The 25,598-nt window shown below is 48.1% G+C and overlaps 1 protein-coding gene across 3 annotated transcripts in view; it reads left to right on the top strand.

The window, feature by feature from the left end:
- Window positions 1-25,598, top strand: part of RC3H2 (ring finger and CCCH-type domains 2) — a 32,516-nt gene that overhangs the window by 1,434 nt on the left and 5,484 nt on the right. Inside the window, exons 2-20 of one of the 3 annotated variants that reach the window (XM_081967124.1) lie at window positions 558-854; window positions 2,189-2,300; window positions 3,636-3,869; window positions 5,986-6,161; window positions 7,701-7,901; window positions 9,539-9,671; window positions 10,924-11,042; window positions 12,758-12,870; window positions 14,290-14,604; window positions 15,117-15,364; window positions 16,713-17,140; window positions 17,767-17,940; window positions 18,901-19,056; window positions 20,402-20,618; window positions 20,714-20,801; window positions 22,140-22,221; window positions 23,569-23,703; window positions 24,431-24,538; window positions 25,430-25,578. In XM_081967124.1, the coding sequence (XP_081823250.1) occupies window positions 624-854; window positions 2,189-2,300; window positions 3,636-3,869; window positions 5,986-6,161; window positions 7,701-7,901; window positions 9,539-9,671; window positions 10,924-11,042; window positions 12,758-12,870; window positions 14,290-14,604; window positions 15,117-15,364; window positions 16,713-17,140; window positions 17,767-17,940; window positions 18,901-19,056; window positions 20,402-20,618; window positions 20,714-20,801; window positions 22,140-22,221; window positions 23,569-23,703; window positions 24,431-24,538; window positions 25,430-25,578 (3,419 nt within the window). In that variant the 5' untranslated portion in view covers window positions 558-623. Of the gene's footprint in view, window positions 1-557; window positions 855-2,188; window positions 2,307-3,635; window positions 3,870-5,985; window positions 6,162-7,700; window positions 7,902-9,538; window positions 9,672-10,923; window positions 11,043-12,757; window positions 12,871-14,289; window positions 14,605-15,116; window positions 15,365-16,712; window positions 17,141-17,766; window positions 17,941-18,900; window positions 19,057-20,401; window positions 20,619-20,713; window positions 20,802-22,139; window positions 22,222-23,568; window positions 23,704-24,430; window positions 24,539-25,429; window positions 25,579-25,598 lie in introns of all 3 variants that reach the window. The other 2 variants (XM_081967123.1, XM_081967125.1) reach the window with 2 other exon arrangements.

Raw genomic sequence — 25,598 nt, 5'->3', positions numbered from 1 at the left:
AAGCTATTCTCCAAAGCACCTGAGTGTAGAACAAGAAGCAATGGGTGGAAACTAATCAAGGAGAGAAGCAACTTAGAACTAAGGAGGAATTTCCTGAGTTAGAACAATTAATCAGTGGAACGACTTGCCTCCAGAAGTTGTGAATGCTCCAACACTGGAAGTCTTTAAGAAGAGGTTGGATATCCATTTGTCTGAAGTGGTGGAGGGTTTCCTGCCTGAGCAGGGGGTTGGACTAGAAGACCTCCAAGGTCCCTTCCAACTTTGTTATTCTATTCTACTCTATTCTATTCATTCTTACTCTCCACCCCTTTTTTCCAACCACTGCAAAAAGAAGTTCCATGTTTGATGATATTCTTTGTCTTCCTTCTGTCCGATTTTCAATATCAAGTCTATCCATTCCTGCGCAGTCTACTATCTTCTTAATTCTCTCTTCATCCTGCAGTGTTTCTTCATCTTTCCAATGTTGTGCAAAGATCATCCTCGCTGCTGTTAAGACACGTAATACGGAATGCATTTCCCGTCCCATTTTTTCTGACCTGTTTTCGTTTCTCTCCCAGCTCCCGATCCCTGGACGGTGCCAACATGGAGTGCTAGCGGCTGAAACGAGGGCCCTGCCTTCCACAATGCCCGTGCAGGCCGCCCAGTGGACGGAGTTCCTGTCCTGCCCCATCTGCTACAATGAGTTCGACGAGAACGTACACAAGCCCATCAGCCTCGGCTGCTCCCACACCGTCTGCCAGAGCTGCCTGAGTAAGCTGCACCGCAAGGCCTGCCCTTTCGACCAGACTGCCATCCACACCGACATAGAGGTGCTGCCCGTCAACTTTGCGCTGCTCCAGTTAGTGGGAGCCCAGGTAAAGGAAGAGGCAACACACACACACACAACACACACACACACACACAAGTTGACTTGGTACAGAGGCTGAAAAAGGAAGTTGCAACAGGCAATCAAACAGGAGAAGGACAATTTATTTGCTTTTTTAGATTTTTATCCTGCCTCTATCTATCTATCTCTGTCTCTCCCTCCCTCCTTCCCTATCTAACTATTTATCTCTATCCCTCCCTCCCTCCCTATCTATCTATCTCTATCTCTTCCTACCTACCTATCTCTCCCTCCCTCCCTATCTATCTCTATTCCTCCCTCCTTCCCTCCCTATCTATCTCTCTCTCTCTCTCTCTCTATCCCTCCCTCCTTCCCTATCTATCTATCTATCTATCTATCTATCTATCTATTTATCTCCCTCCCTCCCTATCTATCTCTATTCCTTCCTCCTTCCCTCCCTATCTATCTCTGTCTATCTATCCCTCCCTCCTTCCCTATCTATCTACCTATCTATTTATCTCTCTCTCCCTCCCTAGCTATCCCTCCCTCCTTCCCTCCCTCCCTATCTATCTATCTATCTATCTATCTATCTCTATCTCTCCCTCTCTCCTTCCCTATCTATCTATCTATCTATCTATCTATCTATCTATCTATCTCTATCCCTCCCTCCCTATCTCTATCCCTCCCTCCCTATCCATCTATCTATCTGTCCTTCCCTATCTATCTATCTATCTATCTATCTATCTATCTATCTATCTATCTCTCCCTCCCTATCTATCTATCTATCTATCCATCTATCTATCCCTATCTCTCTCTTCTTCCCTCCCTCCCTCCCTCCCTATCTATCTATCTATAAAAAGCAAAATGCTACTTATGCATCATCACAAAATGTCCAGAACCGTAAAGCCTACAAACTTGAAATTTGGCACGTATGTTCCGCTTGGTTTCTAGAAGCTCGCTTAGAAAATATTTTTTGAAAACACCATCAGAGCATTAGTATTTCTCAATAATAATAAATATGAATGCTCTGATGATTATTATTAACACGCTCTGACGCTAAAGGTGTTACATGTTCTACTCCCCCTCCCCACCTGAAAAGAACTCTGTTCCAACTGCCACTTGGGCGTGCCCAGCGCGTGACTCATCCGGCCTGCGGGCTGGGATGAATACCCCCGCTGGTCGTAAGTGTGAAAGATGGTCGTAATTCACTTTTTTTCAACGGATAACTTTGAAATGAATGCTTGTAAGACAAGGGCTCCCTTGTCATCTAACATTAATATTTACATCCGTTCCCAAATCGCATTTTCCCTCCTGCTCCCTTTTTTAAACGAAAGGCCCGCTCACAAGTCCTTCTCCTCGCTCTAGGTGCCCGATCGCCAGGCTCTCAAGCTGAGTAACCTTGGAGAAGACAAGCACTACGAGGTGGCAAAGAAATGCGTGGAAGATCTGGCTCTTTATTTAAAGCCACTGAGCGGAAGTAAGGGTACGCTGCTGCGCCTGAGCAAAGTCTCCCGAAAAGCGGGTGCTTGAATCGGGGACCCCAACATGAGAGCCACCTGCTCATAAAGTGTATTTTGAGGACAGTTTCTGAAGGAAAAGCAGGGAATCTGTTCTGATCTAGGCTTCCCAAAAGCACGAAGCCGACTCCTCGTCCTGATTAAACCTCTTTTATTTAGGTTAAAGGGAATTCCTCTCCAGTAAAGTCCCGGCCAACAGACTTTCAAGAGATTTCACAACTATAGATCTTATCAGGCTTGGAGAGCTGCCAGGCCAATATCTTCCAAACTTCACACTGTAGCAGCAGTTTCTTGGCAAGAAGTCAGGAATAGATCTTCACCCTAATTTGTTTGTTTTGTTTGGTTTTTATTGGATTTATATGCCGCCCTTCTCCCAAAGGACTCAGGGCGGCATACAACATTAAAAAACACATCCCAAAAGTTAAAAAGAAATTAAATACATATCCAAAAAAAACCAAACCGAATTTATAAGACAATACATTTAAAAATGAGTTAAAATTAACAGGCCAGGCCGGCTTGCTGGAAAAGCCAACTTTTTAGGGCGCGTCGGAAGGACCAGAGGTCAGGGATTATGCGGAGCTCCGGGGGCAGCTCATTTCAGAGGGAAGGCGCTCCCACAGAGAATGAATTGAACTAATGTTCTCCTGCAAACTCCACTCCCCAGTCGCTCCTCTTTTATTCCCTCTGGGAGGGGCCATTCACTGTCCACCTGTGCCTTTACTCCCAAGTCGACCCCTGTTCTTTAGCTGTTCCCTTCTGGCAGCGCTGAGCATGCGCACACTGGGAACAGGCTCCAGCTGTTCTTCTGCCTCACTGATGTCTGACTCCGAAGGCAGCTGATAACTGTCAGACGGCCCTGACCCCCTCTCTGCCTTGGACACAGATCCCTCATCAGAGCCTTCCCCAGACTCCAGGACTGGCCCATCTTCCTCCCCAACCTCCTCACTGTCCAAATTTGCTGCCACCTCTTTTATTTCCTCTGGGAGGGGGCATTCATCGTCCACCTGTGGCCTTACTCCCAAGTTGACTCCTGTTCTTTAGCTCTTCCCTTTCACTCTGCGCATGTACACACTGGGAACAGGCTCCAGCTGTTCTTCTGCCTCACTGATGTCTGACTCTGAAGGCAGCTGATAACTGTCAGACGGCCCTGACCCCCTCTCTGCCTTGGACACAGATCCCTCATCCAAGCCTTCCCCAGACGCCAGAACTAGCCCAGGTTCCTCCCCAACCTCCTCACTTTCTGAGTCTGGCACCAGTTGGCAAGAGTTACGTAACTCTTCTGTTGTTCTTCACAGGTGTGGCTAGCTTAAATCAGAGCACACTGAGCCGGCCGATGCAACGGAAGCTGGTGACACTGGTGAACTGCCAGCTGGTGGAAGAAGAAGGCCGCATTCGGGCTATGCGGGCAGCTCGCTCCCTCGGGGAAAGGACCGTCACCGAGCTGATCTTGGCACACCAGAACCCTCAGCAACTCTCGGCCAATCTCTGGGCCGCTGTCCGGGCCAGGGGGTGCCAGTTCCTCGGGCCGGGTGAGTGGCGGTGGGGGGGGGAGGAGAGCGCAGCCCCTTCGCCCGTTTTTCAGCTTTAAAATGAAGGCGTCGTAACAGCTGTAGAAAAAAGGGCGCTGGGATGAGAGATGTGTTAGCCCCCAAAAACCTAATCACGATCCTTTGGCTGTATAAACAGAAGCCTAGAATCAAAATCGCGTGAAGCGTTCGTACCGCTTTGTAAAGCTTTAGTAAGGCCACCCCTAGAATACTGCATCCAGTTTTGGTCACCACGTTCCAAAAAAGGTGTTTTGAGACTTTAGAAAAAGTGCAGAAAAGAACAGTTAAGAGGATTAGAGGACGGGGGGTTAAAACGTGAAGAACATTTGCAGGAATTGGGTATGGGCAGTCTAGAGAAAAGAAGGATTAGGGGTGGTCAGGATAGCAGTCATCCAGTATTTGAGGGGTTGCCCCAAAGAGGAGGGGGTCAAGGTGTTTCCAAAGGCATCCAAAGGCCAGATGGAAACTGATCAAGGAGAGAAGCAACTGGCACTAAGGAGAAACTTCCTAAGAGTGAGGACAATTAACCAGTGGAACACCTTGCCACCAGAAGTTGCGGTTTCTCCGTCACTGGAGGTTTTTAAGAAGGTCTTGGAACTTCAAAATATCAATCAGAATAGAGCTGGAAGGGACCTTGGAGGTCTTCTAGTCCCTGTTGAAGCAGGACAAATGGTTGAAATAGCATAGGGCAGGGTCGAAATCCAGCAGGTTCTGACGGGTTCTGGAGAACCGATAGCAGAAATTTTGAGTAGTTGGGGGAACCGGCGAATGCCACCTCTGCCTGGCCCCAGAGTGGGGAGGGAAGGGGGATTTTGCAGTATCCTTCCCCTGCCACGCCCACCAAGGCATGCCCACACAACCGGTAGTAAAAAAAATTGAATTTCACCACTGGTATAGGGTCTCCTGCTTCAATAGGAGTTGGACTAGAAGACCTCTAATGTGTCAAGAGTTCCAAATAACATCCAAAAGTAAATCAGAGTCCAAGGCAAAGTATTGCTCATAGCGCCAATTTATTAAGAGAGCCATGTTGGCACATCTGGGAAAACTTGAATCTGAAAGCTTCCCAGTTTTCCCCACCCAGTTGAAAGTTCAAGATCTTGCCCCCACACCCACAAGTCCATCCCATGGTCCAATCTCCCACTGCCATGCTGGAAGTTCTACCATCCATCCAGTTCCGGTCAAGTGCAGAGGTGCAGAGACAAAGAATGACCTTGGCTTTCTAGAAAGGAATTTTATTTTGACAACATCACATTCTACTCCTCACTATTCCCCCTCCCAATCCCCCACTAATGAGACAGCATAGTAGAATAGAATATTAGTGTGGCAGGCCAAAGATTCCAAAAGGAACTGGCTGCAGGCCTGACAGACGGCCTCTCCTCAGAAGAAACGTTTCCTGGAAGAGAATGATATAGGGGTTAACATAACAGAATTAACCACCTATTCCCTCCACCTTTGGCTTATTGGGAAACTTATCATGGAATTGTCGCACTAACTTATCCGCTTTTAGGTCCCAGCTTTTCACCCAAGTAGCTTCGGACAAAGGGTATGTCATGCCTGCAGTCATATTCCTTTTAGGATCTTTGGCCTGCCACTCACACTCTCATTTTACTATGCTGTTTTCATTAGTGGGGGAATTGGGAGGGGGAATAGTAAGGAGTAGAACGTGTTGTTGTCAAAATAAAACATTCCTTTCTAGAAGGCCAAAGTCATCCTTTTGTCTCTGCACCTAACCGGAACTGGATGGGTGGAAATGCCAGCGTGGCAGAGGGAGATCGGACCATATGGGGACAAGATCATGAACTGTCAACTGGGTGGGTTTCCCACAGATGTACCAACACGTCTCTCTTAATAAATTGGGACTTCGAGGAAAGCTCTGCCTTGGACTCTGATTTAATTCATGAATGATATTTGGAACGCTGACAGGGTACCCCTTCCAATGTACTAAATACTGTAAGTGACCCCTATACAGCCCGGCGTCTAAGATCGACAAGATCGATATTTTGGAGTCCTCCTGGCAAGGAAGAGAGAGGAGACCCCGCCCCATTTCTTCTGGTTGGGCTTTTCCCCGCCGTAACGCTATCCTTTGGTCCCTCCCCAGCTATGCAGGAGGAAGCCTTGAAACTGGTCCTGTTGGCGCTGGAAGACGGCTCGGCCCTCTCCCGCAAAGTCCTGGTGCTGTTTGTGGTCCAGCGCCTGGAGCCCAGATTCCCCCAGGCGTCGAAAACCAGCATCGGCCACGTGGTGCAGCTTCTCTATCGGGCCTCCTGCTTCAAGGTGCGACCTCGGGGTACCTTAGTCATTTATGAAACAGATAAGACCTGGCTCGCATCCTATTTCAGCCAAGGCTAACCTTTTCAGCACCGAGTGTCCAAACCAGAAGGCATATATGTGTGCGCGCAGAGCAGAGTGGTGGAAACTTGAAGAACGGCCGGCCAGCCCATGCATACCATTTTGGGCTGGTTTTGGGGCTATTTCAGGTTGTTTTTCAGGCTGTTTTCGCCCCAAAAACGGCCCCCAAACAGCCTATTTTCTTTTGCTGTTTTTCCAGCCGTTTTCCAGCGCTCCAGCATCTGTGAAGTCCAGCTGGCTGGTGCGCATGTGTGCACCAGACCACTAGCTGGCGATGGGGCCAGTGCCCACAGAGCTCTGTGTGTCAACCCTGGCACGCATGCCAGAGGCCCGCCATCAAAGTCCTGTTGGATTGTTGCTTGCAGAAGGGGGTGAGAGAGGGGTACATCGGTCCATACACCAAACGAAGGGCCCCTTGGGATCCCCACATGAAAACAATTTACCTTCTGGGCGTCCAGAACGGGAAAATAACATTAAACACAGCACAGGACTTTAAAAAATATGGTTTGGTAGAGATCTGCAAACATGGGACGGATTGGGCTAGATTATAAGGGTGACTCTGAAATATAATGTTATGCCATTTTATTCTATTTAACATAAGGTATTAAATTATGTTGTACCTTATCCTATAACTATTGCATTTTACCCTACTCTTATTTTAAATTGTTTGTATAGGGTTTGATTGGTGATATGTGTTTGTACCTTGTTGTGGTCAACCAGTGGCCTGCGGAGCTGGCAGCAGATTGGGACAGTGAGGAGGTTGGGGAGGAAGATGGGCCAGTCCTGGAGTCTGGGGAAGGCTCTGATGAGGGCTCTGTGTCGGAGGCAGAGAAGGGGCCAGGGCCGTCTGACAGTTATCAGCTGCCTTCGAAGTCAGACATCAGTGAGGCAGAAGAACAGCTGGAGCCTGTTCTCAGTGTGCGCATGCGCAGAGCTGCCAGAAGGCAAGAACAATTAAGACAAAACGGGCGACTTGGGTGTAAGTCTTGGAGATGATTGGCCCCTCCCGTAAGACATAAAAGAGGAGCAAACGGACATGAGCCTTTGCAGGAAGCAATTAGTTCCTCTGGTCGGTTCAAGCTCTCAGAAACTCTGTTTGACTCTGTGCTGCGTTTGGCCTTGCGAAACTAAAGAGCAATTTGGTCTCTGGCAGCGTTTCAAGGGAGATAAAGGTGGGCGCTTATCCCCTGAAAGACAGTGGCAACTCGAGCAGACATCTGTCGGACTCTTCACAGGCTGTTTGTGAATCATTGACGGGCTGGGAATGACCATAATTCACAGCTGTCTAAATAAACAGAGGGTTTTGGGGACTAAGATTGTGATTTATGCTTCCTCTGGAAGTCTAAGTCAGAACACTTGCGCTTTGATATGGCCTGTAGGCTAATCAATAGAGCTATAATAATATGAAACAAACGTGGCCTCTTAGAAGGGATCGATTGAGCAGGGTTGTCTTTCCTTACGCAGGTCACCAAGAGAGACGAGGACTCCTCCCTGATGCAGCTGAAGGAGGAATTCCGCAGCTACGAGGCCCTGAGGAGGGAGCACGACGCGCAGATCGTCCACATCGCCCTGGAGGCCGGTCTACGGATCTCTCCCGAGCAGTGGTCCTCCCTCCTCTACGGCGACTTGGTCCATAAATCCCACATGCAGTCCATCATCGATAAGGTCAGCTTTGGCGTCCGAAGAAGTGAGCTTCGATGCATCCGATGATGAAGCTGCATAGGGCAGATTCTGAGCTGGGAGCTGCGGTTCCTGAACGCTGATCTTCCGTTTATGCGGACTGAGGATGCGACTCTGGGGGGGGGGGGGGGGCAAAAAAGCGGTTTTGCTGCATCTTCCTTGATGTACTTCCTTCCAAGAAACAAAACCTTTCTAAAGTCCAGAAACTTGGATGGAAGTCTGTAGAGATTCTCTGTCATCCAAAGTCACAGAGGTGCTTTTTCAGGAGGGAACTGGACTTTCTGATTTTTCTTTTGAAGACATCTTGCTTCTCATCCCAGAAGCTTCTTCAGCTCTGACTGGATGATGGTGGGGAATGGAAGGATTTACACTCCTTGCAGACAGCTGGTCCTTTGCATCCTTTGAGAGGGTCGTTGAGGCCACTTGGGGGTTTGTTTGTGTCTTCTTTGAAGACATTTTGCTTCTCATCCCAGAAGCTTCTTCAGCTCTGACTGGATGATGGTGGGGAATGGAATTATTTACACTCCTTGCAGACAGCTGGTCCTTTGCATCCTTTTAGAGGGTCGTTGAGGCCACTTGGGGGTTTCTCTGTGTCTTCTGTGAAGACATTTTGCTTCTCATCCCAGAAGCTTCTTCAGCTCTGACTGGATGATGGTGGGGAGTGGAAGGATTGATGCTCCTTGCAGACAGCTGGTCCTTTGCATCCTTTTAGAGGGTCGCTGAGGCCACTTGGCTGTTTCTCTGTGTCCTCAGGGTCACCTGAGTGGTGAAAATGGCCTCCAAGTGGCCTCAAAATGTCTTCAAAGAAGACACAAATAAACCCCCAAGTGGCCTCAACGACCCTCTAAAAGGATGCAAAGGACCAGCTGTCTGCAAGGAGCATCAATCCTTCCATTCCCCACCACCATCCGGTCAGAGCTGAAGAAGCTTCTTGGAGTGGCTTTCAAGTGGCTTCAGTGAGCCTCTGAAACGGGGGTTCCCAACGGGTGAGAGAAGATATTCCACAGTGCGAAAACCTGGGTTTACAAATTTTAAAATTACACTGTATATGCATAATGATCTGCATATAATTATTTACTTACGTAAGGGGTGCGAGACTATACCGGAAGCATTCTAGGAATGCGGGGTATAGAAAGGTTTGAGAACCCCTTCTCTAAAAAGGACGCAAATGACCACCTGTCTGCAGGGCGTATAAATCCTTCCCTTCCCCACTGTCCTGTCAGAGTTGAAGAAGCTTCTTGGATGAGAAGCGAAACGTCTTCCAAAGAAAAAAAAAAACAAGTCCAATTCTCTCCTTAAAAAAACACTTCTGAGACTCGGGTGGAAGTGAGCTGCTTTTACTTCCTTTCACACAAGGGCCATGCTCAACGCCCAGATGATATTTTTAAATGCCTCCCCCCCCAAAAAAATTATGTAGGTTATACTGCCACATGGGTCTTACTAATGCTCGTTCCTTCCAAATACCAGGAATACCCCACCCTCTCTGAAAATTCCCGGCCCCGCATTGATGCATGACTTTGCATGACACCTGACTTGGGGAAAAGCTCTTGAGACTCTTGAGTAAATGTTCAATCTGTCAGGCCAAAAAGTTGGGTGCCAAGCATGTGCTTCTTTTCACTTAGCTCCAGTCTCCGGAGTCCTTTGCGAAAAGCGTGCAGGAATTGACCATTGTCCTGCAGCGAACGGGGGACCCCGCCAATCTGAATCGGCTGCGTCCCCATTTGGAATTCTTGGCTAATATAGATCCCAATCCAGGTATGTCGGTGGAGAGACGGTGGAGCCCCCCCCCCCCCACTCCTGTTCTGTTCCGTCTCCTTTCTTTCCTCCTTCCCTTTGATCCTTCTCACATGATGCTTTTTCCGGTCTTTTGCTGGTTGCAAAAGATGATGTAGCAATAGCACTTGGACTTATATGCCGCTTCAAAGTGCTTTTACAGCCCTCTCTAAGCGGTTTTCAGAGTTGGCCTCTTGTCCCCCAACAATGCAGGTCCTCATTTGACCCACCTCGGAAGGACGGAAGGCTTGAGTCAACCTTGAGCCAGTCAGGATCGAACTGCTGGCAGTGGGCAGAATTAACCTGCAATACTGCATTCTAACCACTGCACAACAGCTGAGGGAGGGAGAGAGGGGGGAGGGAAGGAAGGAAGGAAGGAAGGAAGGAAGGAAGGAAGGAAGGAAGGAAGGAAGGAAGGAAGGAAGGACTATAGCAATAGCACTTAGACTTATATGCCGCTTCAAAGTGCTTTTACAGCCCTCTCTAAGCGGTTTTCAGAGTTGGCCTCGTGTCCCCCAACAATGCAGGTCCTCATTTGACCCACCTCGGAAGGACGGAAGGCTTGAGTCAACCTTGAGCCAGTCAGGATCGAACTGCTGGCAGTGGGGAGAATTAGCCTGCAATACTGCATTCTAACCACTGCGCTACAACGGCTCAGGGAAGGAAGGAAGGAAGGAAGGAAGGAAGGAAAGGAAAGAAAAGGAAAAGAAAGGAAAGAAGGAAAGGAAAGGAAAGAAGAAATGAAAGGAAAGAAGAAACGAAAGGAAAGAAGAAACGAAAGGAAAGGAAAGAAGGAAAGGAAGGAATAGCAATAGCACTTAGACTGATACACCACTTCAAAGTGTTTTTACAGCCCTCTCTAAGCAGTTTTCAGAGTCAGCCTCTTGCCCCCAACAATCTGGGTCCTCATTTTACCCACCTCGGCCAGATGAATACTGAATGGATGCTGGGAAGCAGAGGCAGATTTTTTCCCCCTTGTTTTCCTCCCCAAAAGCTAAGTGTGTCTTATAGTCCAGCATCTTATAGTCCGAAAAATACGGTAACTATCTAACGCCCCCAACATTCCAACTAATCCTAACCTTCCCGATTGTTGTCCAACCGCAAGCGAAAAAGTAACTAGGTGGAAGAGTGACTCACTCTTGACACCTGCAGAATGGAAAGCGACACAATCTTGACGTGCTGCTAGTAGCCACTGAACGTTGGTTTTCATTCTTCCCTTTTCCCACCCTCCCAGATGCAGCCTCTCCAACCTGGGAGCAGCTGGAAAATGCCACCGTGGCTGTTAAGACGGTGGTGCGTGGCCTTGTGGATTTCATCCAGAACCACAGCAGAAAGGGCCCCGAGATTCCACAGGTAGGGTCGTGGCGATTTGGTTTGTCGTAACGATGGCACTTTGATTCTCACCTGAACCTATAAAACAGCAAGTGAGGTTAAAACGAGATTAAATTAAAATCACAGGTCGGAGTCTCTCTGATTTAATTTTTTGAACGCCTGGTTGAACTCTCATCTTTTGCTAGTTGACAGTTGTAGGTGCTGAAAGTCATAGCTTGGAGAGAAATAAGTCTGGATTTCTCCTCGGTCCAATGCTTTAATCAGGGGTGTCAAACTCACATCATTACAGTGGCATCACGTGACATATCAGGACTTTTTCTGCTCAAACAGGCATGGGCAGTGTGTGACTTAACCTGGCCTGTGGGCCAGGAGTTTATCAGCCCTCTTTTAAGTCATTCTTTTCCTAACCTAGAGGCCATTTCCCAGAATTCTCTGCAATGGCCACCGTGGATGGGGAATTCTGGGAAGTGACATTTACACAGCTGGAGCCAATCAGGTTGGAGAAGCCTGCTTTAAGCAATGGTGAAATTCATTTTTTTTTACTACTGGTTTTGTGGGCATGGCAGGGGAAGGATACCACAAAATCTCCATTCCCACCCTACTCTGGGGCCAGCCAGAGGTGGCATTTGCCAGTTCTCCGAACTACTCAAAATTTCTGCTACCGGTTCGCTGAACTACTCAAAATTTCTGCTACCGGTTCGCTCAACTACACAAAATTTCTGCTACCGGTTCGCTGAACTACTCAAAATTTCTGCTACCGGTTGGCTGAACTACTCAAAATTTCTGCTACCGGTTCGCTGAACTACTCAAAATTTCTGCTACTGGTTGGCTGAACTACTCAAAATTTCTGCTACCGGTTCGCTGAACTACTCAAAATTTCTGCTACCGGTTCGCTGAACTACTCAAAATTTCCGCTACCGGTTCGCTGAGAAGTTGTGAACAGTAAAAAGCAAAGAGAAAGATTATGAAAGATTGGAAAGATGGCCAAAAGGGACTGCAGATATTGTTGTGGTCTGCCAGAAGAGCTGGCGGCAGACTGAAACAGGGAGGAGGTTGGGGAGGAAGATGGGCCAGTCCTGGAGTCTGGGGGAGGCTCGGATAAGGGCTCTGTGTCGGAGGCAGAGAGGGGACCAAGGCTGCCTGACAGTTATCAGCTGCCTTCAGAGTCACACATCAGTGAAGCAGAGAAACAGCTGGAGCCTGTTCCCAGGGTGCACATGTGCAGAGCTGCCAGGAGAAGGGAACAGCTAAGGAACAAGGCTCAACTCGGGAGTAAAGGCCAGCTGGACGGTGAATGGCCCCTCCCATAGGGAATAAAAGAGGAGCGACTGGGGAGTGGAGTTTGCAGGAGGCCATTAGTTCAATTCATTCAGGTGAAGATCTGTCCCTGACTTCTGGCCAAGTAATTGCTGCTACAGCATGGAGTTTGGAAGATATCGGCCTGGCAGCTCTCCAAGACTGATAAAGGCCTGTAGTTGTGAAATCTCTTGAAAGACCGTTGGCCGGGACTTTGCTGGACATGAATGCTAGGAATTCACATTAGCCAAATAATAAAGGGTTTTTGGGGGGACAAGGAGTCTTTTTTCGTGATTTGGGGAAGCCTAGGTCAGACCAGATGCACCCATTTCACATGCTGTTAACGCCAGTGGTCCCCCATGGTGGCATGCTGCGTGGTTGGCCCTTGGCAAGATGTTGGCAGGGCCCGTTCATGTCTCTCCCCTCTCTTCTCTCGAAAGCCGCAGCCGAACAGCAAGTATAAAACCAGTCTGTGCCGCGACCTCAGGCAGCAGGGCGGGTGTCCGCGCGGAAGCAACTGCACCTTCGCTCACTCGCAGGAGGAGCTGGAGAAGTAAGTCCTTTTTTTTGGGTGGGGGGGGAGAACAATACCCCACCCCCATCTGTCTAATGAGGCCTAATGTCAGCTTGGCAGCCTTGATCCAGGTAAACTCACACCCAATTCAGCAGCCGGGTTCCAAAACAATAGAGCAAATAATCCCATTTCCCCGAAAATAAGCCCTCCCCGGATAATAAGCCCAATCAGGCTTTGGAGCACATGCACTGAAGTAAGCCCCTCCCCCCCAAAATAAACCCTCCCCTAAAATATTTAACCGCATGCGCAACATTTCCTAGGGGCGCAGAGGAGAGGGACATGCCCCATTCACCCCTCATGCACCTGCCATGCACGCGGATCGGCCTTGCGGAGGCCGGTCCCAGCAAACCCTTGCTACCGCGCTCCTCTTAGTGGCGGCCACAAAAAGAGCAGCAGGCCCAACGATGCTAGGGATGACAAGAGTGTTTCAGAAGCAGAGACAGAACCTCCGGCCCTCTCTGGATCAGCTGGGCCGCGGGCCGCAGGCCGAGGTTAAGGGTCCTCCTGCACCTCAAAAATAATAAGACCTCCCCGAAAAGCCAAGCACTAAATTACTTGCTTAACGTTAAACTTAAAAACGCCCTGGCTGCAGAATACCTACTAAGGGAATCTTCCTGAAATCATAGCATCCCACCTACTTTAAAGTAGGCGTCTGGATATAGTCAGGCCTGAAAAACATGATGAGAACTGAAGGTTTTGGGGCGATTAAGGGGTGCCTGGGCTGTTCAGGTCACCTGGGGGGGGGAGAGAGACAATGAGAACTTTCTGGTTTTTGAACAAAGAAAGGCTTGTTTGTCCAATTCGTCCAAATTCTGTTGCTGAGCAGTTTGTCTATCTCGGGAGTCTCCAGACTTGGCAACTTTCAAGACTTGTGGACTTCAACTCCCAGAATTCCTGGCTGAGGAATTCTGGGAGTTGAAGTCCAGAAAAAGTCGCCAGGTTTGGAGATTAGCAAGGTAGCTTAAGTGGGCTGTCAGGGCGTTTAAAAGCGCGACTACTATTAGGAGACAACCCAGGAGCAAAACACACAGTGGTTTCTATACAACATATACAGAAATATATACGGTAGCAAATACCTGACAAGTAATCTTCTTAACTCTGCACAGAGAACTTAGCAATGGATACCGGACACGAGAGAAATACACAAAGAGAGAGAAGTCTGCTCATGACCTCCTTTATATAGACAGCTTCTTAAAGTGGCAATAACCCAGCTTCTTAAAGCGGCAATGCCTCTGCTGACTCATCCTCATTTCATCATCTTAAGTTATAGCCTTACATTGGCTGGTCAGTTTTAAATCATCATTACCATGACAGGAACAATCTTACATCTGGATCCCTGGCCGGTTTTTGGGGGGAGTATATTCAACCGAGCTCTGCTCTCCTCTCTGTCCGCTGCAGGTATCGGCTAAGAAACAAGAAAATCGGTGCCGCCACCACCAGACCCTTCCCTCTGCTTGGGAAAGCCAGCATCACAAGCGCCATGCTCCCCACTGCTGGGAATGTCATCTCCATCCTAGGAAACACGGACCTGGCGGGAAAGGCAGTGTCCAGCGCCAACAGGAGTCCCAGTCCAGAGAGCGGCGCCCCCCAGCTGATCTCCCGTTGTATCAACAGCCCTTCGTTACGGACTCTGGAGCACGTGAAGAAAGGCGGAAAGGGCGTGGGGAACGGCCAAAATCCCGCTTTGTCTCCCAACGAGCCTCTGCCTGAACAGTAGGTTCTAGGGCTCCCCCACCCCCCGGGAAAAGGGAAGGCCGCTTCCTTCTCTGGGTTCCTTCTGCTTAGATCAGATCATCCTGCCTGTCAGAGTTTGTTGCATAGATTCAAATCCAGAAGCACCCACAGATAACTGATGCAGCAGGACTCATTAACTTCTTTATATATAAGAACAGATGAATAAATGTACAACACCAACAGGTGATTCTTCCAAGTTAACACAAGGCAGGAGAGTTACAGGCAAACGCAAGCAGTTAGCTTCCTTTCAGCAGACAAGCCCAGATAGAGCGCTAGTTTACTTCTCAGAGCAACAGACTGCTTAAGTTTCTGTTTCAATTCCCTGCACAGACTCAGATCTTATTTAAGCTCTCAGTGGCTGACTTCGTTGCTGTTGCCTATTCCTTGGCTGACCTTGTTCCCATGTCTCTCCCAATCATGAATATTTTAACACTGTCCCATTTGCACACAGGTGGCAGCAGCCCTAATTTAATCTCTCCGATTCTTTACAGTCAAACCGGCTGCTCTCCGAAAACGCCTGTGATCCAGACCGCAGCTACCTCAGCAGGCCCCATTCCTCCTCCCCCTCCTCTCCCTCCCTCCCCTGCCCTGGCGGGCAGCGAGATAAGCCCCCTCGCCCCCAAACCCAGCCTTTTCACCACCCGTCTGCCCATCTACCCAGCTCACTCGGAGAGCCTTCCGTACTTCCAGGATCCTCGGGCTCACCTCTCCTATGAGACTCCGCCTTACCCGCAAACAGGTGAGCATCCCACTCATGAAAGGTGTTTAAAATAGCAATCCCTAACTAAGTTGGCAGCTCGGCCCCTGCCGTGGGGAGGAGTGGCGTGGGAGTGGCAGGCACACAAATTGTGCTCGCACACAAAACACTTGTGTGTGTTCTGACCTGGGCTTCACCGAAACATGAAGCAAGACTCCATGTCAAAACCCCTTTTTATGAAGCTAAGGTGAATCCCTCTCATTCGCACCACCTTCTTCTGAGGAGAGGCTGCCTGTCAGGCCTGCAGCCATATTCCTCTTGAATCTCTGGCCTGCCACACTTTCTATTATTCTACTATGCCTTTTCTGTGGTGGGAAGATGGGAGGGGGGATTGTACGGAGTTAGATGCTATGTAACCAAAACAAAGTTCATTCTAGAAAACCAAGGTCATCCTTTGTCTCTGCACCTCTGCACCTGACTGGAACTGGATGGGTGGTAGAACTGCCAGCATGGCAGTGGGAGATTGGACCATGGGATGGACTTGTGGGTGTGGGGGCGGGGGGCAAGATCTTGAACTTTCAACTGGGTGGGGGAAACCAGGAAGCTTTCAGATTTGGGTTTCCCCAGATGTGCCAACATCGTTCTCTTCATAAATTGGAACTTTGAGCAATACTTTGCCTCGGACTCTTGATTTAATTTTGGATGCTATTTGGAACCCCGACAGTCCTGGCAAACAGTCTTTCAAGGGTGATTTGACAAGCACAGACCTTATCAGGCTTGGAGAGCTGCCAGGCCAATATCTTCCAAAAGCAAAGCAAATCCTTGGCAAGGAGTCTCAAGAGAGTCACGAACAAATCTTCACACTCATTGAGCGGAGTAATTGTCTCCTGCAAACTCCCCTCCCCTTTCGCTCCTCTTTATTCCCTGTGGGAGGGGCCATTCACCGTCCACCATTTTGTTTTGGCTACATAGCATCTAACTCCGTACAATCCCCGCTCCCATCTTCCCACCACAGAAAAGGCATAGCAGAATAATAGAAAGTGTGGCAGGCCAAAGATCCAAGAGGAATATGGCTGCAGGCCTGACAGGCAGCCTCTCCTCAGAAGAAGGTAGTGCGAATGAGAAGGATTCACCTTAGCTTCATAAAAAGGGGTTTTGACATGGAGTCTTTATTCCCTGTGGGAGGGGCCATTCACCGCCTTACTCTCCCATTTCGGCACTTGGTGCCGAAAAGGTTTGCCAACACTAGACTTACCTGTACTGGTCTTTACTGGTATTTTCTGCCCAATGGCATCCCTTCTGACTTGTAGAAGTATCCTTAGCGGGGGTCCCTAACTTTTTTCCCTTCTGGGTGTGTAAGAAGAGTTCAACTTCGCTTTTCCTTCTGTAGGATACTACCCAGGCCCCCCGGCAGTCCCCGCGGCTGTGCCACCATGCCTCCATCGCTTTGTGAGGTCCAGCAGTGTCTCAGAATCCTCCCTCCCGCCGGCCTGTCTACAGTATAGCGAGCATTATGGCACGTTTCCTTCTCGGGACAGACTCACCGCTGCTTACCAACAGCCGCCACCGCAGCCCTACGGGCCGGTGCCACCCATTCCTTCCGGGATGTACGCTCCGGTTTACGACAGCCGGCGTATCTGGCGGCCGCCGATGTACCAGAGGGATGATATCATCCGGAGCAACTCTTTACCTCCCATGGAAGCCACCTACCCCTCCGTCTATCACAACTTCCTGCGGGAAAGATACGGCTCTTTGGACAGCTACTGTCCGGTGCCCTGCCAGGTGCCAGCGGAGCAGAGGGCCGTGCCTTGGGCGAGGGTAGGTGCTCTAAAGCTTAGCCAAGGTGACCACTGCCTTGATTTGACCGATTTAACAGTGTTGGAAGGGACCCTTGGAGGTCTTCTAGTCCAATCCCCCCACCCCCACCCAAGCAGGAGACCCTACACCATTTCTGACAGAGGGGGGGGGTACATCACATGACTGCACTGCTCAGCGACCCTGGTTCTGGTCGTCCTGGTTGCAGTCGTTAAGATGACACCACCACCACCACCCCCTCCTTGAACACTTGAACGCTTGAGTTGTCGGAACGAGATGGGTGGTGGTAAATCAGTGTCCTAAACCACTCAGTAGAGTGGTGCCTAGAGGTGGAGCTCTACTCCTCACAATCAGGAGGCTGTTAGTTCAATCCTAGGTAGTGGTAGACATTTCTCTCTCTGGGCACAATGAGAATATATCTGCTGACTATAACTCCGCACTGGCAACAGGAAAGGCATCGGGCCATTAAACGCTCTGCTAGCTCCATTCTCCGCCCAGACTCCACCCCGTAAGGGATGATAGGTGTGTTAAAGGGAGATGGTGAATAAACAAACTCTCCGCCTGCTCAGAGCAAGTTGTCGAGTGTCACTTGGCCCTCAGAGACACCCCATTTTTTATCTTCCTCGTAGGAACCTTGTGGACACCTGAAGGCTGCCTACGAGGACCCCGTCAGAAGGAAGCCAGAGCAGTGGACTCCTTGCCACCTCCCGAAAGTGCCCCTGGTGGCAACTTCCACTCTTCCTGCAGCCGCAGCCTCTCCGTCCTCCCCTTCGCCTCTCTTCTGTGTGGACTTCAGTTCTGAAGTAAGGCCCCAAAACCTCTGGGAGAGAAGGGACTCTTTCTTTCTTTCTTTCTTTCTTTCTTTCTTTCTTTCTTTCTTTCTTTCTTTCTTTCTTTCTTTCTTTCTTTTTCTTCTTTCTTTCTGTCTTTCTTTTTCTTTCTTTCTGTCATTTTCTTTCTTTCTCTTCTTTCTTTCTGTCTTTCTGTCTCTCTTTTCTTCCTTCCATTCTTTCTTTTTCTTTCTTCTTTCTTTTCTTCTTTCTTTTTCTTCTTTCTGTCTTTCTCTCCTTTCTTTCTCTCTCTTCTTTCTTTCTGTCTTTCTGGCTCTCTTTTCTTCCTTCCTTTTTTTCTTTCATACTTTCTCCATTCGGTCATTCCTTGCTTCCTTCCTTTCTTTTTCTTTCTTCTTTCTTCTTTCTTTTTCTTCTTTCCGTCTTTCTCTCCTTTCTTTCTTTCTTTCTCTTCTTTCTTTCTGTCTTTCTGTCTCTCTTTTCTTCCTTCCTTTTTTTTCTTTCATACTTTCTCCATTCGGTCCTTCCTTCCATTCTTTCTTTATTTTTCTTCTTTTCCTCTTTCTTTCTGTCTTTCTTTTTCTTCCTTTCCTCTGGGCTTTTTTCTTTCTTTCTTTCTTTCTTTCTTTCTTTCTTTCTTTCTTTCTTTCTTTCTTTCTTTCTTTCTTTCTTTCTTTCTTTCTTTCTCCCCTTTCGCAGCCTGGGAGCATGTAATATTTAGTCTGAGGGAAGGACCCAAATACCCTGAATACATTCATCCTTTTTCTCATCCTTCCCCCCCCCCCACCACATTCTTCTCTTCCCCCTGATGGTTTCCATCACGTGCAATCAGATCTCTTTCTTTCCCTCTTTCATTCCATCCATCACTGCCCTCTTGTGTCTCGGGAAAGTCGCCCAAGGCTGACCCGGATGGTCTCTGCAAGGTGGTCAGGGGTTGTTTTTTTCCTCCCCCCCCCCTCCTGCTTCTTGCAGTTCAGCGAGAACTCCAGCGGCTCGAGCGACCCCAAGTACGAAGATGGGCAGCTGTGCCAGTACTCGCCCTGGTCCTGTAGCACCATCAGTTCATGCGTCAGCGCGGTTGAGGCTGAACCGAAGGACGTCCTGTCTAAATCCACCACAATCCTCCTAGTAAGGGCGCATCCCGTAAAGATTCTCGGCCATCCAGGTCTTGGAGGTCCCAAAAGTGCTTTTCAAAGGGCAGGTCGACTTCTTTTGTTTTTCTCCTTGAAGACGTTTAGCTTCTCCTCCGAGAATCTTCCTCGCTTTACCTATAATAATAATAACAATAATACTAATACATCTTTATTACGGTCAAAGACCAGCAATAGACATTACTTTTTACAATATATTAAAAAGTACTGACATTAAAATATATTTAAAAGGTATTGACATTAAAGTTGGATAATAACATGCACGCTCTCCAATTGTTCGGGTCACTCCCTGCTTTACGTGGGTGAAAAGCCGATAAGTATGGGAGTAAATACAACGGTCCAGAAATTGATTAGAGGTATGTCCAAAGAATTGGCACAAGATGACAACTATACTTCTGTAGCCCATTTTTTTCTTACGGGCATTGCAGCAACACAGAATTTTGCCACTGCACCCGTGGTAGACGGGTTTGAGTCCTGGAGGAGAAAGCCTGCATAAAATTTGTCTCCCTGGCGATCTCTCTAGTAAGGGGAGAATATATGCTGGCCTATGCACTCTGTATAGCTCACAGTACAATAAAACATGTGAGATATCTTCCACTTCTCCTTTACCACATATACAAACCCGTTCTGCTGTAGGTAATACAATGCAATGCAATGCAATGCAATACAATACAATACAATACAATACAATACAAATACAAATACAAATACAAATACAAATATAAATAATACAAATACAAATAATACTAATACAAATACAATACAATACAATACAATACAATACAATAGTAGAGTTGGAAAGGACCTTGGAGGTCTTCTAGTCCAACCCCCTGCCTAGGGAGGAAACCCTATAACCCTATAAGGTGTTCTCTTATACCTGCCCTGGAGGGAGAATGTTAAATCTGGCTCTGAAGAAAGCTATTCTTTGTTTTGGGAAGATCAGGTCATTTCGATATCTTGCCGATTCCCACGGACCCTGTTTGATTCTGTCCCTACAACCTATTTAGTTCTTCTTGGAACTCCCATGTCCTCCATTCTATTAATTACTACTTGCTTTGCTTGATCAAAGCCTACGGACATTAAGAATACCGGTGAGAGTCCATAAGAGCCCAGCTTGTGATCTATTGTCTGTTACTGAACTGAAGAAGCTTCTTGGATGAGACATGAAACGTCTTCAAGGAGTAAAAAAATAAAAATAAAGCACGTCCAGTTGCCTTTTGAAAAAGCACCTTTAGAGGTGGCCTTAAAATGATCTTGGGGATCTGGAAGGATCCATTGGGGCTGGGGTTGCCAAGCCCCTCTCAGCCTTCCCTTCCATGCAGGATCTGGACAGCAGAGACCCCAAGAGCCCAGCGGCGCATCTCTTTGAAACCCAGAGGAAGGCCAAGGAGGAAGACCCTATCATCCCTTTCACTGACGGGCCAATCATTTCCAAGTGGGGCGCCATCTCCAGGTCATCACGGACAGGCTACCATACCACGGACCCTGTCCAGGCGACTGCTTCCCAAGGAAGCACTACCAAACCCATCAGCATGTCAGGTGCGGGCAGCAGCACCTTCAAGGGGAGGAGGAGGAGGAGAGGGGCAGGGCAAGGCACCCGCTGAGCTGACCCTCCATCGTTTGCCTCTTAACAGATTATATCCCCAGCATCAGCTCGGTGGACCTGAGATGGAGCTGCTGCTACGCATCCGATTCGACTTCCTCAGCACCTTTCATAGAACGGTAGGTAGAATGGGCTTCCCAGACGGATCCAGTCAGGACTGAGCTCCGGGCTACCCAGCCCAGTGGTGGGATTCAACATTTTTTATTACCGGTTCTGTGGGCGTGGCAGGGGAAGGATACTGTAAAATCTCCATTCCGTCCACACTCCAGGGGGAAGGATACTGCAAAATCCCCATTCCCTCCCGATCAGCTGGGATTCGGGAGGCAGAGAATAGATGTGGGCGGGGCCAGCCAGAGGTGGTGTTTGCCAGTTCTCTGAACTACTTAAAGTTTCTGCTACCGGTTCTCCAGAACTGTTCAGAACCTGCTGGATCCCACCTCTGCCATAGCCCTTTGCTTGTTCATGCAGGAGAGCCAGAGGTGAGATTCAGCCAGTTCGAGTGAACCGGTTATTAAAATTCTGCCCAGTTCAGTGAACCGGCTAATCCCACCACTGGCTGGCTCCGCCCCACCCTTTTTCTGGGCCGTTTTTCAGATGCTTTGGGGGCGTTTTCGGTCCATTTTTTTGCCCATTTTCCAGGCCTTTTTTGTCTGTTTTTCAGGACTTTTTGGCCCATTTTCAGGCCTTTTTTGTCCTTTTTTGTCTGTTTTCAGGCCTTTTTTGCCCATTTTTCAGGCCTTTTTTGTCTGTTTTTCAAGACTTTTTTGTCTATTTTTCAGGTCTCTTTATCTGTTTTTCAGGACTTTTTTGTCTTTTTCATGACTTTTTTGCCCATTTTTCAGTCTTTTTTGTCCTTTTTTGTCTGTTTTCAGGCCTTTTTTGCCCATTTTTCAAGCCTTTTTTGTCTGTTTTTCAAGCCTTTTTTGTCTGTTTTTCAGGTCTCTGTCTGTTTTTCAGGACTTTTTTGCCCATTTTTCAGCCTTTTTTGTCCTTTTTTTGTCTGTTTTCAGGCCTTTTTTGCCCATTTTTCAGGCTTTTTTTGTCTGTTTTTCAGGTCTGAAAAATGCCCCAAAAACGGCCCAAAATGGCCAGGGGTGGGACTAGCCACTGGTGGGATTAGCCTGAACTGGTCAGAATTGCTGAATCCCACCTCCACCTTTGAGGCAAGTGTCGGGAGGCGGTGCTGCGTGTGATGAGTTATGTTGATTTGGCCACACCCACCCAGTCACATGACCACCCGGCCACGCCTACCCAGCCAGAGAACTGGTGGTTCAGTTATTTAAATCCCACCAGTGAGGAGAGCCAAGGAAGAGCCCAGTCCCCTTGATAAGTGAGAACAGTCTCCTGGATGGCAGGACGCAAAGTCTTTGAGATCAGAATTTACCTGGGGAGGCCTTTTTTGCAGATGCATCCGGGGCCGAAGGTCAAGGCTTGGCTTTTCTTCTCTCTTTTTCAAGGGGCCAGTTTGTTCCTCCTGAGGAATCAGCTCCCCAAAAGCACTCAAGCACCGGAGACCTCCTGAGCACTGAATTACAACAGGTACAGCTTGCCCCCAAAGGGTAAGGGTATTTTGGGAGGGAGGGATTTTAGCAAGCGTCCTTCCTGTGGCTCTTGGAGCCAGGAGCACAGCTTCCTGATTGAAGCAGGATTCACGGCCCTGGACAGAGAGGATAGGATAGGACAGGACAGGACAGAACAGAATGCAGAAGAGAAGAGAATGCAGAAGAGAAGAGAATGCAGAAGAGAAGAGAAAACAGAATGCAAAAGAGAAGAGAACAAAACGCAGAAGAGAAGAGAACAAGGAACACGTTACAGAATAAAATAGATTTCAAGAATAGAATAGAATAGAATAGAACAACAGAATGCAGAAGAGAAGAGAATGCAGAAGAGAAGAGAAAACAGAATGCAAAAGAGAAGAGAACAAAACGCAGAAGAGAAGAGAACAAGGAACACGTTACAGAATAAAATAGATTTCAAGAATAGAATAGAATAGAATAGAACAACAGAATGCAGAAGAGAAGAGAATGCAGAAGAGAAGAGGAGAACACGGGACACATTACAGAATAAAATAGATTACAAAAATGGGGTTGAATTGAATTTTTTATTGGCCAAGTGTGATTGGACACACAAGGAATTTGTCTTTGGTGCATAAGCTAAAAAGAAAAAATACATTCATCAAGAATCATAAGATACAACACACTTAGTGATAGTCGTAAGTTACTAATAAGCCATCAAATCATACTAGGAAAGAAATACAATAATATAAATTATAGAGATACAAGCAACATGGTTACAGTCATAAGTGGGGAGAGATAAGATACTAGGAAGGGAGAGAACAATAATACTAATACAGTCTTAGTAAATTATTTGACAGTATTGTAGGAATTAGTTGTTTAGCAGAGTGATGGCATTCGGGAGAAAACTGTCCTTGTGCCTATAGTTGTTCTGGTGTGCAGTGCCCTATAGCGTCGTTTTGAGGGTAGGAGTTGAAACAATTTATGTCCAGGATGCGAGGGGTCTGTAGATATTTTCACATCCCTCTTTTTGACTTGTGCAAGATACAGGTCCTCAATGGAAGGCAGGTTGGTAGCCATGGTTTTTTCTGCAGTTCTGATTATCCTCTGAAGTCCATGTGGGTCTTGTTGGGTTGCAGAACCAAACCAGACAGTGATGGAGGTGGAGATGACAGGCTCAATCCTTCCTCCGTAGAACAGAATCAGCAGCTCCTTGGGCAGTTTGAGCTTCCTGAGTTGGCGCAGAAAGAACATTCTTTGTTGTGCTCATTTGATGATGTTTTTGATGTTAGGTGTCCATTTTAAGTCTTGAGATATTAAGAAAAGCCATCTCCCTTGACCATTTGGGGGCCCACTCTGCTTTTCCGCCCAGGCCAAAAGTAACTCGCTGCTGCTCCAGAGAGAAGCCAACGCCCTGGCCACGCAGCAGAAGTGGGACTCCCTGAGCGAAGGCAGCGCCCTCGCCTTAAAGCTCTTAAGCAAGGAAATGGAGCTGAGGAATGGCCAGGTAAGGAGGCTTTCTCTCCCCCCCCCCCCTCCGTATCCGCTGCACCGAGATGTGTTTCATTCCAACTGTTCTGATTTAGGCTTCCTGGGAAGGCATAAATCCCAATCTCAGTTCCGAAAACCCTCTTTTATTTATACGGCTGCAAATTATGGTCATTGAAAGTCCACAAGGCTTCCCAAACAGTCCGTGAAGAGTCCGACAGATGTCTGCTCGAGTTGCCACAACCTGATCTCCTTTGGAATGCTGCCAGAAACCTAACTGCCCAATGCAGAGCAAGGCCAAGCTTAGCACAGAATCAAACAGAACTTTTCCAAGCCTGAACCGACCAGATGGACTAATTGCTCACTGCAAAAGCTCACGTCCCGTTCGCCCCTCTTTTATGTCTTATGGGAGGGGCCAATCATCTCCAAGCCTTACTCCCAAGTCGCCCCTGTTTTCTTAATTGTTCTTGCCCTCTGGCAGCTCTGTGCACGCGTACACTGGGAACAGGCTCCTGCTGTTCTTCCGCCTCGTTGATAATCAGGCTCAGGAGGCAGCTGATAACTGTCCGATGGCCCTGGCCTCCTCTCTGCCTCTGACACAGAGCCCTCATCCGAGCCTTCCCCAGGCTCCCAAGACTGGCCCAGGTTCCTCCCCAACCTCCTTATTGTCTGAATTTGCTGGCTGCTGGTGGGACATAACGCCAACATCTGTTTTATGGTCCCTTCCTTTCCTGCTCCCTCCCCAGGCCGACTCCCCCGAGGACAGGACGGGCACCACGTCTAACCGAGACATTGAACTGGAACTTTCGTCGCTGGACACGGATGAGGCCGAGGGGCAGGGAGAGCAAATGGAAGTACGTTCTCTCGATTCTACCCACCCGTGGGCTGTTCTGTGTTCTCCCTCTTCCCCAGAATGTCAGAGCGGTGCCACCTCTTCCAATTCAGAGAGCCCACTGGGTCAAGGGTCCACCGTTCCTTACAAGGCTGAACTCAGATGCCCATTGTAGCTATTGAGGGATTGATTGGTCAAATGTAGGCAGCCAATTATCTCACAATAGCAACAGACTTATATGCTGCTTCCCGTTGCTTTGCAGCCCTCTCTAAGCGGTGTACAAGGTCAGCCTATTGGCCCCAACAATCTGGGTCCTTGTTTTACCCACCCCAGAAGGCTGAGTCAACCTTGAGCCGGTCAGGATCGAACTCCTGGCAGTGGACACAGTTAGCCAGCAATACTGCATTTTAACCACTGTGCCACCACAAATGGTTGGTAGGTAGGTGGATAGATGATAGATAGATAGATAGATAGATAGATAGATAGATAGATAGATAGATAGATAGATAGATAGATAGATAGATAGATAGATAGATAGATGATAGATAGATAGATAGATAGATAGATAGATAGATGATAGATGATAGATAGATAGATAGATAGATAGATAGATAGATAGATTGATAGATAGATGATAGATAGATAGATAGATAGATAGATAGATAGATAGATGATAGATAGATAGATAGATAGATAGATAGATAGATAGATAGATAGATAGATAGATAGAGGCAGGTAGGTAGATAAATAGATGTAGGTAGGTAGGTGATAGATAGATAATACAATAGATAGATAATACAATAATACAATAGTAGAGTTGGAAGGGACCTTGGAGGTCTTCTAGTCCAACCCCCTGCCTAGGCAGGAAACCCTATACATCCCCACAATAATTGTCCTTCCCCCCCCTTTCTAGGAGATGCTGGGCCTGCAGCTTGGCACTAATGACCAGAATGATCACCTCTTCAGTGGGTCAGCTCTGGAGAATGGCCACCCTGTGGAGCAGGCTCCAATGGACGCCAGGCAGGCCAAGAGGCCCTTCCTGCATGAAGAACTTGCTCTTTTGTGAGTGGGGGGCAAAATGG

Source organism: Natrix helvetica (assembly GCF_964273705.1).
Source record: "Natrix helvetica genome assembly, chromosome: 15".
Classification (NCBI taxonomy): domain Eukaryota; kingdom Metazoa; phylum Chordata; class Lepidosauria; order Squamata; family Natricidae; genus Natrix; species Natrix helvetica.
Note: the sequence above shows the minus strand (reverse complement) of the source record. Positions and strands in the feature narration are given on the sequence as shown.